Genomic DNA, 14,202 nt, shown 5'->3' on the forward strand with positions numbered 1-14,202 from the left:
GTGGAGACGCTTTCGCATACACGATTAATAACATTTGATCGTATCCCATCAGCAGGTTTGTATTAATTGCACCGCTACTCATGGTATACACAAGGTCATGTATACAGATTTTTTTTTTTTTTGGTGCCTCGTAGATAATGCGGATGTTAAAGTTTTCCTTCGCTTTCCTAGTGACATTTGCTGTAGTGATGTTCTACTACATTTGGATCACGGACAAGTACAGCACCGGTAACTTGAGTTTATTCGTGCGTACATTTCATCAGGGTACAGTTTCAATACCGTTTAGTAAATGTTTCTGTGACTAAAGACTGCAAGAATGCAATGCAGACATTTTGGTATTTTGTGAGATTTCATTTTGAAGCTGTACGTTTCTGGTGCGCTTCGTCGTGCAGGTGATGTCTTCTCACAACCATCTCTGGGGAAAGTCGCCAATAATGAAATTGAGACCAGACAATTCTCATCCACCAAAAAATTCACATCTCAAAACCTACAAGTTCAGTTTGTCACTGAAAACAACGGCAGCGATACATTGAAAGACAGAGGTGAGGTTGCGTCACGAGACCCAGTAAGACCGTTGATCAATCTAGACCTGCAAGACGTGGATGTGGAGGAGCTGTCCCGCAGACTGGTAGTGGTGACGGCTTTCTCGGAGAATCACCGCCTGGAAGTGATGGGTATGATCGGTACAGTGCAGAACCACATGCCCGCCACGAGAGTCATCGCCTACGATCTCGGCATCGACCCCAGATATTTATCCAAAGTATGTACTGTATATATGGGTGTAATTTTTATGGATCAAAAGGAGTATTTGGGGATGATCACCAGCAGGATTGATAAACATACCTATCTAAAATAAAAAGGGTGGACTTAAGTAAAAACTGGCAAACGTATATTGTGGAATTTTTAAGAGTTTGTACCTGATCTGTTTGATTTTATTTCGCATATTATTCATCATTTGAATGGAATGCAAGCATTGTTTTGTATGAAATGATTCCTGCAACAGAAAAGTCACGTTGCAAAATACACTACACAAAAAAGTTAAGGAATAATTTTTAGTATTGTCGTATACTTTTTTATATAAAATATTTTACTGCTGAAAATGTGCATTTGATGTTTTGAAACTTTTATTTTTTTATTCTAATTAGAACACCATCTAGGCAAACAAAAACTGAAAGAACGAGACCCCACTCATTGCTTGGAAAAAAATTACAAATTTGGAAAAAAGTGGTCTTTAACTTTTTTTTGAGTGGTGTAAATCCAGCTGGAATTCAAGGAGGCAGACAAAGATGTCATGCGGATCGATGAAGAGCTCACTGGACTTTTTACTTTTGAATTGAACCAACTTGCTTACAGTTGAGGAGATTATGTAACCTCGAGGTTCGACCCTTCGAGTTCCACAGATACCCTTCACATGTGTCCGTGCTCATGAAATTCGCCTGGAAACCGATCATTATAAAGGTTCGTGTCAGGCTTCTGTTCAGTACTTACACTCATGACAACATGGAAAAACTCTGCCTTGAAAGTACTGTAGGAGAAAACAGAAAATGGGTTTTACTATAACGCTTAGTCAGTTTTCCTGGAAGTAGAAAAGTGAAAAACCTCAAACTGGAACACTCTGAAACCTCTGTACTTTTCGGTCATTATAAAAAAAACAACAAATATCCACAATTTGTCCTCCAATATCCGGCAAAGCTGATGTGTTGATATACAGACCCCTACTCCCGTTTTGGTCTGATGGATTAAAGGTTGTTAAAATGAACACCACAGTTTTTGCATTTCAGCTGATGGGCTACCAGTTTCGAAACCACCACCATATCGAAACAATTATTTGAAATGTGACAGTCATTGTGTAGCTTCTATGTCATGCTATTTTATGTGTGTTTTACAGGAAGCCTTGAATGAATTCGGTGTCATTTTCTGGGCAGACGCCTCTGTCAGGTTCCAAGACTCTTTAATAACGTTGCTGCCATTTGCCAAGGAACATCACGGCTATTTTTCGAAAATACACAGCTACACCCCGCTGAGTGCAGGGTCTTTGTCTGCTCCTGCTCTCCACAATTTCTTCCTCACTCATCGCAAAATGTTTGCTTACTTCGGCATAAAGAGAAAACGCTACGCAAAATCCCCAAATACACCCCACGTTGCCGCCAATCGGCAGCTGGTAATCAATAGCACGACCGTTCAGGAAAAAGTTATTAAACCCCTCTACGCATGTGCAATGGATGAGAATTGCATTGGTCCTCCCGGGGCTGTGCGCGGGAACCACATGTTCGACGCTTCGGCGCTCCTGCTCATCTTTTATAAGTACTGGCCTAGAGAGTTTAATAGAGATAACGACCACGTGGCTGACATGGACAGAGTTACGAGGATGCACCGTGAATCGGATGACTGGAGCCAGGCTAAATTGTGTGAGGTTTAGAGTTCCACCTCACCTTATCTCCAGCTGGCTAGCACTTTCATCGTTTAAACTCAAAACGAATAGAGACAACCACTTCGTGGCTGACATGGACAGAGTCTAGTCACGAGGATACAGCGTAAATTGCAGTCAAGTTCTGCTAGATTTTCTCTGATTGTTCATCGCACGGCGCGCAGGCAGGGTGCAAACTGCTGCAACACTGAGATGCAGTTCTTAAAGGGAGGAATTTCAAAAGTGTTCGCTTAGTATTGGCAACAAGCTGTTTGCGTTTCTGTACTTACCAAGCATATCTCACTGGCAATCAAAAAAGGACCTAAAACCCCCTAAAAAACCAGCATGAGTGCATGATCGGAGGTAACATTTGGGAAACAGAAACAGACAACCCTGTCGCTGCCCTTGAATGGTTGAATAGCATCTGTAATTAAAATATTGTAAAACTCAGTTCTTCGTGAAAAGTTAGTTGTCTTGCACGTATGCATAGTGGTTGAAAACACACCAAAAAATCATTGTCGAAGAAATAGGGCTGACCCATGTTTCATGTAAACAGTATCGCAATAAGTGTCGGAAAGAGAGTGAATTAATTCCAAGTTAACCCTGGGAAAAGTAGAATATTGTAATTTTTTCATGGCCCTCTGATTCTTTTGGCTGAGTGGTGTTCAGCCCTGCAGTAATAATATGATGATTTCTACAATAGGAAGATTTTTTTCGTTTATTTGTGAACAAAAATTACATGATTTTCATGAGCATTTTCGTTTGTTAAATGTGTTTGAAATGAAACTGTCCATGCTGCCGAAAATTATTGGGCAAAGTGTGCCAAAAACAATTTTAGAATACATGACCTATGCATCATAATACTCACGGGGATGCAACCCTCTTTGTTAATTGAAGGGTGTCTCATAATAATTATTCCTTATGAGAATTTCCATATCTAAATCAAAACACATTGAGTGGTGAAACTTTTGACATTTTTTTCGGGGCGGATAGAGGGTTGTTCTGAATGGGGGAACTTTGAAAAGTTTTCTTTGTAACGTTTTGCGGCCTTTCTGAGCAATGAGACATTTCGGGGCTTTTTACAAGCTTTTGGAAGGAAAAGAAACGAAACAGACCACAAAATGCCTTTCTCTCATAAAAAAAACCTGATTCCTTTAGCTGGGGCCCAGGCAGGAAGGAGGTGCATGGCCCTCATTTCCTCCATCCTGGACCTGCCAGTCGCTCTTGCGTACTCGTTTTCCAGATCAGGGTTTGCTGTCAGTTGTGCCTGTACCGGCGTATGGGAGTGGAGTGGGGGGACCACAATCGTCAGATTGCCCGGTCATGGAAAATTTGGAGGCCTTAAGGCCTCACATCAGTAACGACAAAACGTTGTACGTTTTGCTCCTCGTTTACATGTAAAGATATAGGTCCTAATTATGTAATACATCCCGGTGGTTGTAATATTAAAAACCTTCAAAAGCACATCTTGTCACCAAAATGGGTATGTGGGAGGGGGTTGATGATCAAATGGCCCTCTGGTCAGACAGTGGGTGGTATGTATATATATCTTCCCCACCCTCGGGGTTATACGCCTCTGCTCTCTATTAAGTGCGGATTTCTTTTGTTTCTATTTCAGTCATCATTGATCAGTGAATAAAAAAAATCGGTCAGGTACGTCCATAATAACTGGGCGGTGCTTGCGTCAGCTGACAAGTACACACGGGACGCGGCGGTCTTTGGGAACCGTCAGTCAGTTCTCACCCCATTGGCCAAACGATATGCGATGGTCAAAGTAAAGCAAATATTGACATAAACGACTTAAACCTAAAAGAGGCGGGGGGCCGATTTCTCCCCCCGACATTTTTCAGATATCTCCTCAGTGTATTTTTTCAGGATCTGAGCCTTTAGGGGATTTTAGAGTAACTCTTTGCGGTCATTTTAACACTAATTTTGTGAAAATTGAACCGACCGTACTTACGTAGTGCCAATTTTTCCCGAGACGGGGTCAGCCAAAAATGTATACTTTTTCCACATTGCATGCGGGCTGGCACGCGTGTAGCCCTGAACTTCAAATGACCGTAACAACAAAACCTTTCGTCTGGTTGACTTCAAACTTCAAAGTTGTAAAGCTTTTACATTAGTTTCGTTGTGCGCTGGTTTTTGTATCAGTCATGCGTGCAGTGTTAAATCCGTCAGTCCATATTCATTGCCACCGTGGCATTTTCATTAACACAATTTTTGTACCAACACGAGACGAAATTTGTTTGCTTTTTGTTTGACAACTTTTCACCTTCAAGCAAAGTAATTTAAGGTCCTGTAACTCCCCTTCACAGGTTGAATTCACAACACAGTTCTGGCCTTGATAATCATTAACCCACACTAGACATTAATATTTTCCAATTATCAGCAAACGACTATGCATAGAATTACTTTGTCTTTTGACGTGGTTTTCGTGGTGCGATTTTGCAACTCACTTAAAACCTGTATCAGAGGAGAGACCTTTTTAGGTTATTGGATTCAATCCAATCACCTTTTTGAAATCGTACGATTCCATCTTTCTCATTTTATCGGGACTAATTTCAAGTCCCAATTTTTAAACGTGGTACAACGCATAAACTGGAAAGTTGGTATGAACATCAACCCTGATGACGTCAAGTTCTATTTTGTTTTTGTTTTCTTTTTCGGTGGATATGGTATACTAGTTTCAGTGTAACAGCCATAATAAATTAGCATCCTCCTCCTACCTTCTGATGATACGTGTCCTGTTTTGAGTTTTTTGTGCTTAACTCAGCCAGAAACAGTCGTTTTCCCTGAGCTACATTTGGGTTTATAATTCAAACACGAACCATAGATTATTTAAAAACGACAATGTAACATTATTAGAGCGCTTGCAACTGTCAAAAAATTATGAATATTCTACAGAAGTGGAAATTCGTTTGGAAATTCAATTAACTAAAATGAGCATTCTTTTATTTTCCTACTAGTACTTAGACAGAATTTTTTTCAGATTTATAACGTGCAAAACTGGCTTTTCTGTATTAATTGTTAATGGGGATATCTCTGTTTCCAATAGGGTATCTGCATTATTAATAGAGATATCTTGCAGGATTAAATGTCAACTATGCACACCATACAAGTTAATGGCAAAATCGTTGGCACCCAACAGACTTCCCATCAGTGCGTTTTCAAGACAAGTGTGGCATTATCAGGGTTCGGGAATAACGGGGAATATTCATGATCATGGAGGTATCATAGATTATGACCCTTGCAGGGATCAGAATCCGTTCGAGGCGATGAAGACAATCATAAATAATTTGTTGTAAGGTGCCTCTTGGGAAACAAGTGTCCAACTCTCAGTGTATGTTTCCAGTCGAATCGTGATGGTATGGCTGAGAGCCAGACTTGGTGTTCAATAGCACGTATGAAATTACATTTGTGTGAACAAACGATATCTTGATTTAGCATGTGCATGGAAGATGCGTCTTGGTGCAATTGCTGCCTTTCCGAAAAAGTACCTCTTTTGAAACAAGGGTTGACATTACCCCCACGATATTAAATTTTTAAGTTGTTTTGATTTAATTTAATATTAAATTTAAATCTGAGAAGTATTTTTCAAAATTTATATTATTTTGGATCACTTTCATATGTGTATTCTTGTTCTTTGCCACCATCCGCTCTTTAAACTATTTGATACCTTCATTTGTGACTAGTTTTAACCTCAAGGTGAAAATTCCCATGTCTGTGGGGAGCGGAGGCGCACGCCCCAGAAATTATGGGATCAGACATCCTGCCAGAACACAGTTGTAGCAGAAAGAAGCTTGTGATGATTTGGTGGTAAATTTGTCGACACGGCGACGATTGGGAGTCAGGCTTGCTCGCACGTGACACTGGCACCTCGTGCTTGATTTGCGCATGCATAAGTTGGTAAACATGTACATGTACAGTGTATGTATGAAGGGTTGTCTTCGCGCTCGGCGAATTATTAGTCGTGACCGGTAGAGCTCGTTAGTTGGATTAAACGGCCATGCAATGAAACAATAATGATGCAGTCTTTGTAAGTGGGCCTTTGGGTCCCGTTTAAACCCATTTATGATGCCAATGTTATCATGTGAAGGGCATCTGCTGGCTTGTGTGTTTTATGCCTATACGTTATTCATGAACAAAAGTGTGGTGTCCCAGGTGAAACCTCATAGTTACATCTCTCTCGGCCCCGAAATTGCCAGAGTTATGCGTTACTTGTGCTGTCTGTATTTTCTTTACGATTTGTGCGTTGGTCAGTTTTTAGTAGTAGGCCAGCGAGCACTTTTCACAAAAAAAGGTTTTTAATATTGCTGTTGTTTTCGGTCGATGGCGCTTTGGCGATTTTGTGCCATTTAACGGTACTCTTCTAAAACCATTGCTTTTCTGGGGTGCACCCTCTTAAATTGACCAAAAATCTGTCCGCTGAGCTCATTAATAGTTATACACTCAAGATATTCTACATTAGAGATGTCCCGAAAACCACGGAATTGGAAGAAATATGGCACAGAACCTCTGGACTTAAGGATTCCAATCCGAGCAATTTGGATGCAACGGTCCGAAATTTAAAGTGGCATTACATGTATTCAGCTGTTTCATTTGTTTCAAAATGGCCACTTTTCCCAGCTAGGGAAATATCCTTCATTTCAGGGGTGTTCTGCTTTGGGTGAGAATTTCTCAAAACGTCATTGGTCAATCCACTGGCAAAAATTGAAAGGAAAATGAAAGACGACAAGTTGATCATCATTTTGTTGTTCAGCCTGAACACGTGTGAGTACTTTTAAAAGAATTTCGAAGTATAGGGATTTATCATTGTTGTCTATGGGAATTTACTTACTGCGGTGCATGGCCGCTATTGCTGTTCGTTAAGGGTGCAGACCACTAATTCAAGTGAGAATGTTTGACCAGCTCATTAGCATTAAAAGTGCCCCCTTCCACAGTATCTTTTGAAAAAGGAGATTGTTTGGCCCCCAAAATGGTGAGATTGTGTAAATCGTTGCCAGGATCAACTCCCTGGGTCTTTGAGCTTTCATATGAGAGCAGAATGGCTAAAAACTACGGTTGAAAAATGGTCCTAAGTGCCCGAGAAAGATGAGGGTTGCCACTTGAAAAATGGCTGCAATCAGACTGGAAAAAAAATCACTTTTGGGGGGGGGGTGATTTTGTTTTGTGGGAATAATTAAAAATGTAATTGATTAACCCACAAAAAAATGAAAGAAATTGAAAGATAAGTGACCAGACAAGAATTTCATTTGTGTTTCAGAAATCTCAGGGATGTTGGCGTGCATGCTTTTGGGCCCTGAACAGTGCTGATTTTACACTGTTTTCAATGGGGCTTGAATTAGTGGACTGGCCCCTTAAATAATGAAAGGACTGGGAACCAGTCCGTGGGGCGGTTTTATTGCGTAAAATCAACTATGGAGGGCGCCATTTAAATCGAAGTCAGTCGCTAGAGGGCTCGGCCGTGGGAACGCTAGTCTGGTACTATACTACTGGTAACAACTTCAGAACTTGCTTTTGCGCTTGAGAACGAGTGGAGAACCGTTTGTTGGCGTGGTTCGGTTTGGTGTTTTGCCACGGTTTGTGTCCGCTTTTGTTGTAATGCTTGACGGCCCAATAGTAACAGGTAAAGTTACAGAAGAACGATTCGCAGTGGCCAACTGAAAAAGAAGAATGCGTGATAAATTTGGTTGTATTCATATCATTTTGAGCCTATTACTACTAGCCTAGTGGACGTCGTCTACATGGGGTTCATTACTAATTAGTATTACCCTGTTCCTATAATAAGGAAACAAAGTCCACTTTGACTTTCTCAAACTAACTAACCATTAACTTAAGAAATCATTACTCAATGCTGATGGGCCTAGTTTAGGTAAATTTTTAAAATATCTAAGCAAGAAAACTTCAAATTTTAACCCGAGTTTGGCAAAAGACAACCACTCAGTTGAATCACACCATTTTCTTTTTCGTCTGGTTACCGGACTCAGGCTTTTGGATTCATCTAAATAAATCTCCATCCCAGTCAAGGAACCAGACTCAAAAACTAAAAGCCCTGTTCTCGTTTCTTTCTGATATGAAAGAGGACATCACCAACAACTTGTTTAGACAAGTTATTTTAAAAAAAGTAGAATCTGTTCCCTTTTATAGTAGGAACAGGGTGCTAAAGGTAATGAACTCCATCTACATTGCATTGTGATGATTGCGACTAAAACAGTCAGTCGTCATAGTCGTTCTCGTAGTATACATGAAGACAATGTCCAACATGGGCTAGGGGCCATATCATCACCTGATTATTCATGCATCTGTACATGTAGGGCCTACATATACATCTCATTTACGCCTACATGTAGGTGTCTTAAATTCTAGTACATGTATTTTTGTAATTGCCTTGGGTGCTTGCCGTTTGTACCCATAGTGTAGTACCCTGGCAGTGGCATACTTTTTCTTGATGCATTTTCATTTTATTGCTTGTGCCTAGGGCCTATATGCAGAATTTACCGTAGTGTACTGCATCATCCTGTGCAAAATGAGCTTGTGAAGTTAGCCGTAGAGAGACAAGCCATCTCATGTTGAGAATGGCATTGTGGCAGACCAGATTTTTCTGCACCTCATTCCTGTTGAAGGCCCTTCCCTGGGCTACAAAAAGGACATCCTTCGCTCACCGAAATTCACAAGTCTCCCGTGGCTCCTGGTCCAGATGGAGCCAGACCTTACGCACTAGTGTACCCGCCACGAACTCGGTGCACAAGACCTCTGCCAGCCAAACCCTAGACAAGGAAAGTCTGGCCAAGAAGCTTTTCCATCAGCTTGTAGGAGGCCACAGGGCCGCCATTGCTCAGTGCATCACACTGGTGGAGTCCACTCACCATGGAAAGCAGGCACAGGCCAGGGAACTCTTGGCGGAAATTTTGGCGTACCTGAAGAAGAAGACAGCAGAGAATGATGGAATTCCAACTTCGTTCCGAATAGGTTTACATACTGTTGTAATTCGGAGAGCATTTTTTTTCAAATGTTTCTGTTGTTGGGATATTACCAGTCTGTCCTTTGTATGTGCATAGATCCTTTTAAGAAAGTTTTATTTACACAAAAACTCCACATAACTACAGTTAGTTATAATTCAGTTTAGAGTGAACAAGACTTGTACACATTAATCTGGCAATCTTTCAGTTAGCAATGAGATTTCACACATCACATAGTGTCTCTTTCAAAGATACGGGCAAAAAGTGTGATTGATTGCAGAGGGGTAGGGTTAAACCTTGATTCTAATTTCTCCCTTAATCCTCCCAAATCCATCACCCTCTATGAAACTGGGAACACATTCATTGAACCCTCAAAGGCGCATTCAGCCATACACGTATGTAAAGTAATAGCGGCTAAGCTCTGCTTGCCTGAGTTCTTCAAAATCCTCCAGACCGTTCTGACGGATTAAGGATGTTATACATGTAGGTTACAAGTTGTGGTTTACTGTCAAAGTAGTTGAACAGGAAGTCCACCAGGGTTTGTGAAAAGCATCAACTGTGGTCAGCACAAAGTTGTTAAATTAATAGTGATATGTTAATACACTGACCTGATTTTTGGGGTCTGCATATTGATTTATGTATGACAGGATTGACAGGACCACCTGGTGCAGGGAAGTCCACGTTTATAGAAGCATTCGGCAAGCAGTTGACTGAGGCAGGCCACAAGGTAGCAGTGCTGGCGGTGGACCCATCCTCGTCCTACAGCGGAGGTAGACACATTCATTCGGCTGATGTATCCCAGCTCTCGCTGCTTTGGGATGTTCTTTGTGGAGCTGTACATGTACTCTGTCGTTAATCCTAACAGTGCCAGATGTAGCCAAGTGCAACTGGTGTAAAAATGTTTAGGATCATGTCTTGGAAATCAATACAAATTGATTTAAAGGCCCATTTTAATGTTTAAAAGAGGGAGCAGTCCATTTGAACAGCGCCACTGTTGTGACAAGTAATCACAGACTGTCAGGCGGTATAGCTCTGTGGCAAGTCTAGTCATGGATCTGAGGCAGGTTTCTCACTGAGACGTAAGCATTCAGTAGGGTTTCTAGCTCCAAAACCTTTGAGAATTTGGTTTCAAACCACTCATTTATTGCCATTATAGTTGAAAATTAATTGTAATGACCATTAAAAACAGAATGCATATATGTGTGGTTGTCAATTTGCAACACCAATTTGCATGCTTGATTACAACCTTACATTGTCAGACATGAGAACATGTTAAGGTAAAAACAGATAAATATAAGATTATTACATGCGACAGGTTTAACTTTAAAATCTGGATCCAACCAGACCTGAAGAAGGAAATTTTTCTCTGTAGGTTGTCTGCATCTCCCTTCTTCACTGCTATCTTGTTTGCTGAATTCCCCGCTCCCCACTGCTTCTCTGGGTTTTAGGTTCCTTGCTGGGGGACAAGACAAGGATGCCTGAGCTGACCCGAGACATGAGTGCCTACATCCGCGCCTCACCCACAGCTGGCACCCTAGGTGGGGTGGCACGTAACACCAACGATGCCATCGTCGTCTGTGAGGGTGCTGGCTTTAACATCATCCTGGTTGAAACTGTCGGTAGGAAAACCCTTTTTATCTCCATTGGCCAAATTTACCCAAGGTGTTCTGTTGTTCAGAGTGATAACCCTCTAAATTACTCCCCACTCTGCCGAAGTTGTCTACCTCATGCATTCTTTTCATAGAGATTAATTATGTTCTTTTTAAGGGGGTATTCTGAATCAATACAGTTTTAAAGTGATGTGAAACTTCGGTTTCTTGCAAGCATTTGGCCTGTAAGTTTATTTTGTTTTTTATCAACGTCTTTTGTGTGGAGTTTTTGATATCATTTGTTTTCTTTTGGAAATTAGCTAAATGATTACCTCCTGAATGTGATTTTCTACTTCCCCCAACCCCACTCCACCATTTTGTGTACAGAAAGAGTGTCTATCAGCTGATTTTTAAGTTTCTTTATAAACATTGTAATATGAAACAATTTTTTGGGCTTCAAGGTGTCGGTCAGTCGGAGTATGCAGTTGCGGACATGGTAGACATGTTAGTGTTGTTGGTGCCTCCAGCAGGCGGTGATGAACTGCAGGGTATCAAGCGAGGCATTGTGGAAAAAGTGGACCTCATTCTAGTCAGCAAGGCCGATGGGGAGCTCAAGGTGCCCAGCCGACGGGTCAAGGCCGAGTACACCAGCGCCCTCAAGATCATGCGCAAGAGGTCTCAGGTCTGGTCTCCCAAGGTAAGGAGGGGCTCAGGTACAGATTGCTTGATCTGAATTGCTGGAATTGTCACGTGCACAGGCTCACTGGATGTTCATGAGTTGTACATGTTATGTAGATTTACAAGGGTGTTTACGAGGGAGTTTATGAGGGCTTGAGTTGGCCTTTATTTGCACTCAAGGTCATTGAGCAATAGAAGGGAACGATGGATGAGGTGGAACTCTACACAAGAAGGGCAGGTGATACAGGAAGCTTACCCCATGATTTGATGAAAGACTGATGTTCAGAAAGGTCAAGCACAATATTGCCCATAGCTTAACCACTTCGTGCCGGAACATTTTTCATGACTATCATTTTTTCCGTTTTCAAAATCCTTCAAAAATTCATAATACCATTTAACGGTCGTCTATAGCCGCTCGAAGTAATCTTCAGGCACTACTCTAAGTTGATAGGTGACCTTCATTGACGCCCGAGTATTTCAGCTAGGCCTGCAGCCTTGTAAACAGAGCCCAGATTGTGCAGTGTCATGTAACTGTCTTTTGTTCACGAGCCTGGCTCAGTGCACTGCTGACCTCTTTTCAATAGGGGCCAGATAAGCGTGCAGCGGTGCTGCGTGGCTCATCAATGCGGTGGTGGAGCACTTTTGTCCCCGGTGGTAATCCGCTCGCTCTCAATGCCCCAAACCCTGGTATAGGGTTTCAAAACAAGGCTGGATTATCACCACTTTGAGAGTGAAAAATGCTGGTAATGCCCAGCAGCCTGGTCTTTTGTTCGGAGTATGGTCTTTTGTTACAGGGCCCTGTTTCCTTTGTCCGAGTTCGGAGACCCCGGCCACCCATATAAACCATACGTCTCCGATCCCGGAGTCCCCGGCAGGAAGTGGCCCATAGACCTCTGTACTTTGTGTACATGTGTGCTTTCCCACAGTGCTCAGTGGACTGTGGGCCTCCACTGGCTCCTCTTAATACACCTGCGGATATCATGACCAAATTTCCATAGACAGTGACACAGTGGAGATGCACTGTCTAAGCTGACTGGTTCCTTGAAGTGTAAGTACACCAGAGACAGGGGCACTCACTAAGTCTTTAAAGAATGGCTGTTGTTTACCTTGGCATTTCCAGGAATCGTAAGCACTTTTCTGTGAGAATAGCGTGAAGTCTAGTACTCTGTGTATCAGGTCATGCAGGTGTCGGCTCTTACCAAGACCGGCCTTACAGAGGCTTGGGAAACCATGGAGGAGTACCACACCATCATGATCAAGTCCAAGCTCTTCCTGCCCAAGCGAGCCCACCAACATCGCACCTGGATGTGGAACCACATCCGTGACAACATCCTGGACATCTTCAGGTGCCACCCAGAGGTGCGGCCGGAGATCCCCCAAATGGAGGCGGAGGTCAGCCAGGGGAGGATCACAGCAGGCATGGCAGCTGACCTACTGCTGAGCAGGTTTAGAGCAAAGGCCACCGCACATGACAATGGATTATGATGTCACTGATCTCTGCCCTTACGAACATGTCCGGTTTCCAGAAGTTGCAAGGAGAAATCAACACCGATTTGAACATTGCATCACAGATGCCCGGCTGTTATAGTCAAGGGCAAGCTCCTCAAGACTTCCCTCTGGCCTTTGTGATGTAGCCACATGGCCTCATAATTTGCAAGTAATTTTTACCCCTTAGCTGTAGAGGCAGCTGAAAAAAATTTTTCCCAGTGGCATGTCCTTTTGCCTAGGTATCCCTTTTGCTCTCGATGAACTTGAATAATCAGTGATGAATATACGTCAAGAACGTCACGTTTAAGAATTCCGAATTTTCATTCTGTCTGTTATGCAGTTTCATTGGAGAAGATGAACTTCAATATTCAAAATGAAAGAAATGTCCAAAAACTTGTTTCTGTTCATCAAGTCTCATTCCAAATTATTTGCCGTATTTTTTAAATGTCTAGTTATAAAGAGAAATTGAAGGCAGAACAATAAGTTTTCATTGTTTCAGGTGTTAAGACCAGTAATTTGAATTCCATATGTACGGCAAGAGATCATTTTTTTCTGGGAATGTGGGGATCCCATCCATGAAAATATGATTTTTCACACATTAAAAATGAGGAGAAAATCCCCCAGTCCAGGTCTTTGAAGGCTGCAGCTTCAATGCTAACCCCTCCTATTTAAAAACTAAAAGTCTCTGTCCCTGTTTCTTAGTGTCTATGACCATCTGCTTAAGTGTTTCCGAGGGCAAAGGTTACCCAACAGTGTAGACATTTTTCCTAACGTTTTACCTAAAATGTATCGCTCTTCTTAAGTAGTCTAATTTGTATATAATAAACACATACAGTCAAAAAAAGAGCAATTGGATTCCTGAGGTAGTTTTCTTTGGATGTGGATTTTTGTTTTATTGAACAAGATGGACTATTTGGTTGGGACTATTGACAAGTGTCTACGACCATCTGCTTAAGTGTTTCCGAGGGCAAAAGTTACCCAACAGTGTAGACATTTTTCCTAACGTTTTACCTAAAATGTATCGCTCTTCTTAAGTAGTCTAATTTGTATATAATAAACACATACAGTCAAAAAAAGGGCA

At 41.8% G+C, this 14,202-nt stretch overlaps 2 protein-coding genes across 7 annotated transcripts in view; both read left to right on the forward strand.

Annotated features, from left to right (window-relative positions):
• LOC110977006 (uncharacterized) overlaps positions 1-5,140 on the forward strand; it is a 52,329-nt gene extending 47,189 nt beyond the window's left edge. For 2 of the 3 annotated variants that reach the window (XM_022230768.2, XM_022230769.2), the window contains 4 exons: positions 135-228; positions 393-760; positions 1,354-1,458; positions 1,889-5,140. In XM_022230768.2, coding sequence (XP_022086460.2) covers positions 135-228; positions 393-760; positions 1,354-1,458; positions 1,889-2,419 — 1,098 coding nt within the window. In that variant the 3' untranslated portion in view covers positions 2,420-5,140. Of the gene's footprint in view, positions 1-134; positions 229-392; positions 761-1,145; positions 1,225-1,353; positions 1,459-1,888 lie in introns of those variants that run through there. The other variant, XM_087133724.1, reaches the window with a different exon arrangement.
• Positions 5,141-5,274: 134 nt separating this feature from the next.
• On the forward strand, positions 5,275-14,199 carry LOC110976876 (methylmalonic aciduria type A homolog, mitochondrial-like). Of its 4 annotated transcripts, none has more exons than XM_022230536.2 (6): positions 5,275-8,033; positions 8,886-9,376; positions 10,014-10,136; positions 10,815-10,985; positions 11,483-11,652; positions 12,810-14,199. In XM_022230536.2, exons 2-6 carry the CDS (start codon positions 8,974-8,976, stop codon positions 13,116-13,118), a joined length of 1,176 nt encoding a protein of 391 aa, XP_022086228.1. In that variant the 5' UTR covers positions 5,275-8,033; positions 8,886-8,973; the 3' UTR covers positions 13,119-14,199. The 4 variants fall into 4 exon arrangements, with proteins under 4 accessions (XP_022086228.1, XP_022086229.1, XP_086989849.1 ...); XM_022230537.2 differs by having other exon boundaries at positions 11,486-11,652; XM_022230535.2 differs by having other exon boundaries at positions 7,876-8,033; positions 11,417-11,652; positions 12,810-13,971.
• The last annotated feature ends 3 nt before the right edge of the window (positions 14,200-14,202 follow it).

Source organism: Acanthaster planci, linkage group LG02 (genome assembly GCF_054643075.1).
Source record: "Acanthaster planci isolate LZ-2023a linkage group LG02, COTS_SCS, whole genome shotgun sequence".
Taxonomy (NCBI): domain Eukaryota; kingdom Metazoa; phylum Echinodermata; class Asteroidea; order Valvatida; family Acanthasteridae; genus Acanthaster; species Acanthaster planci.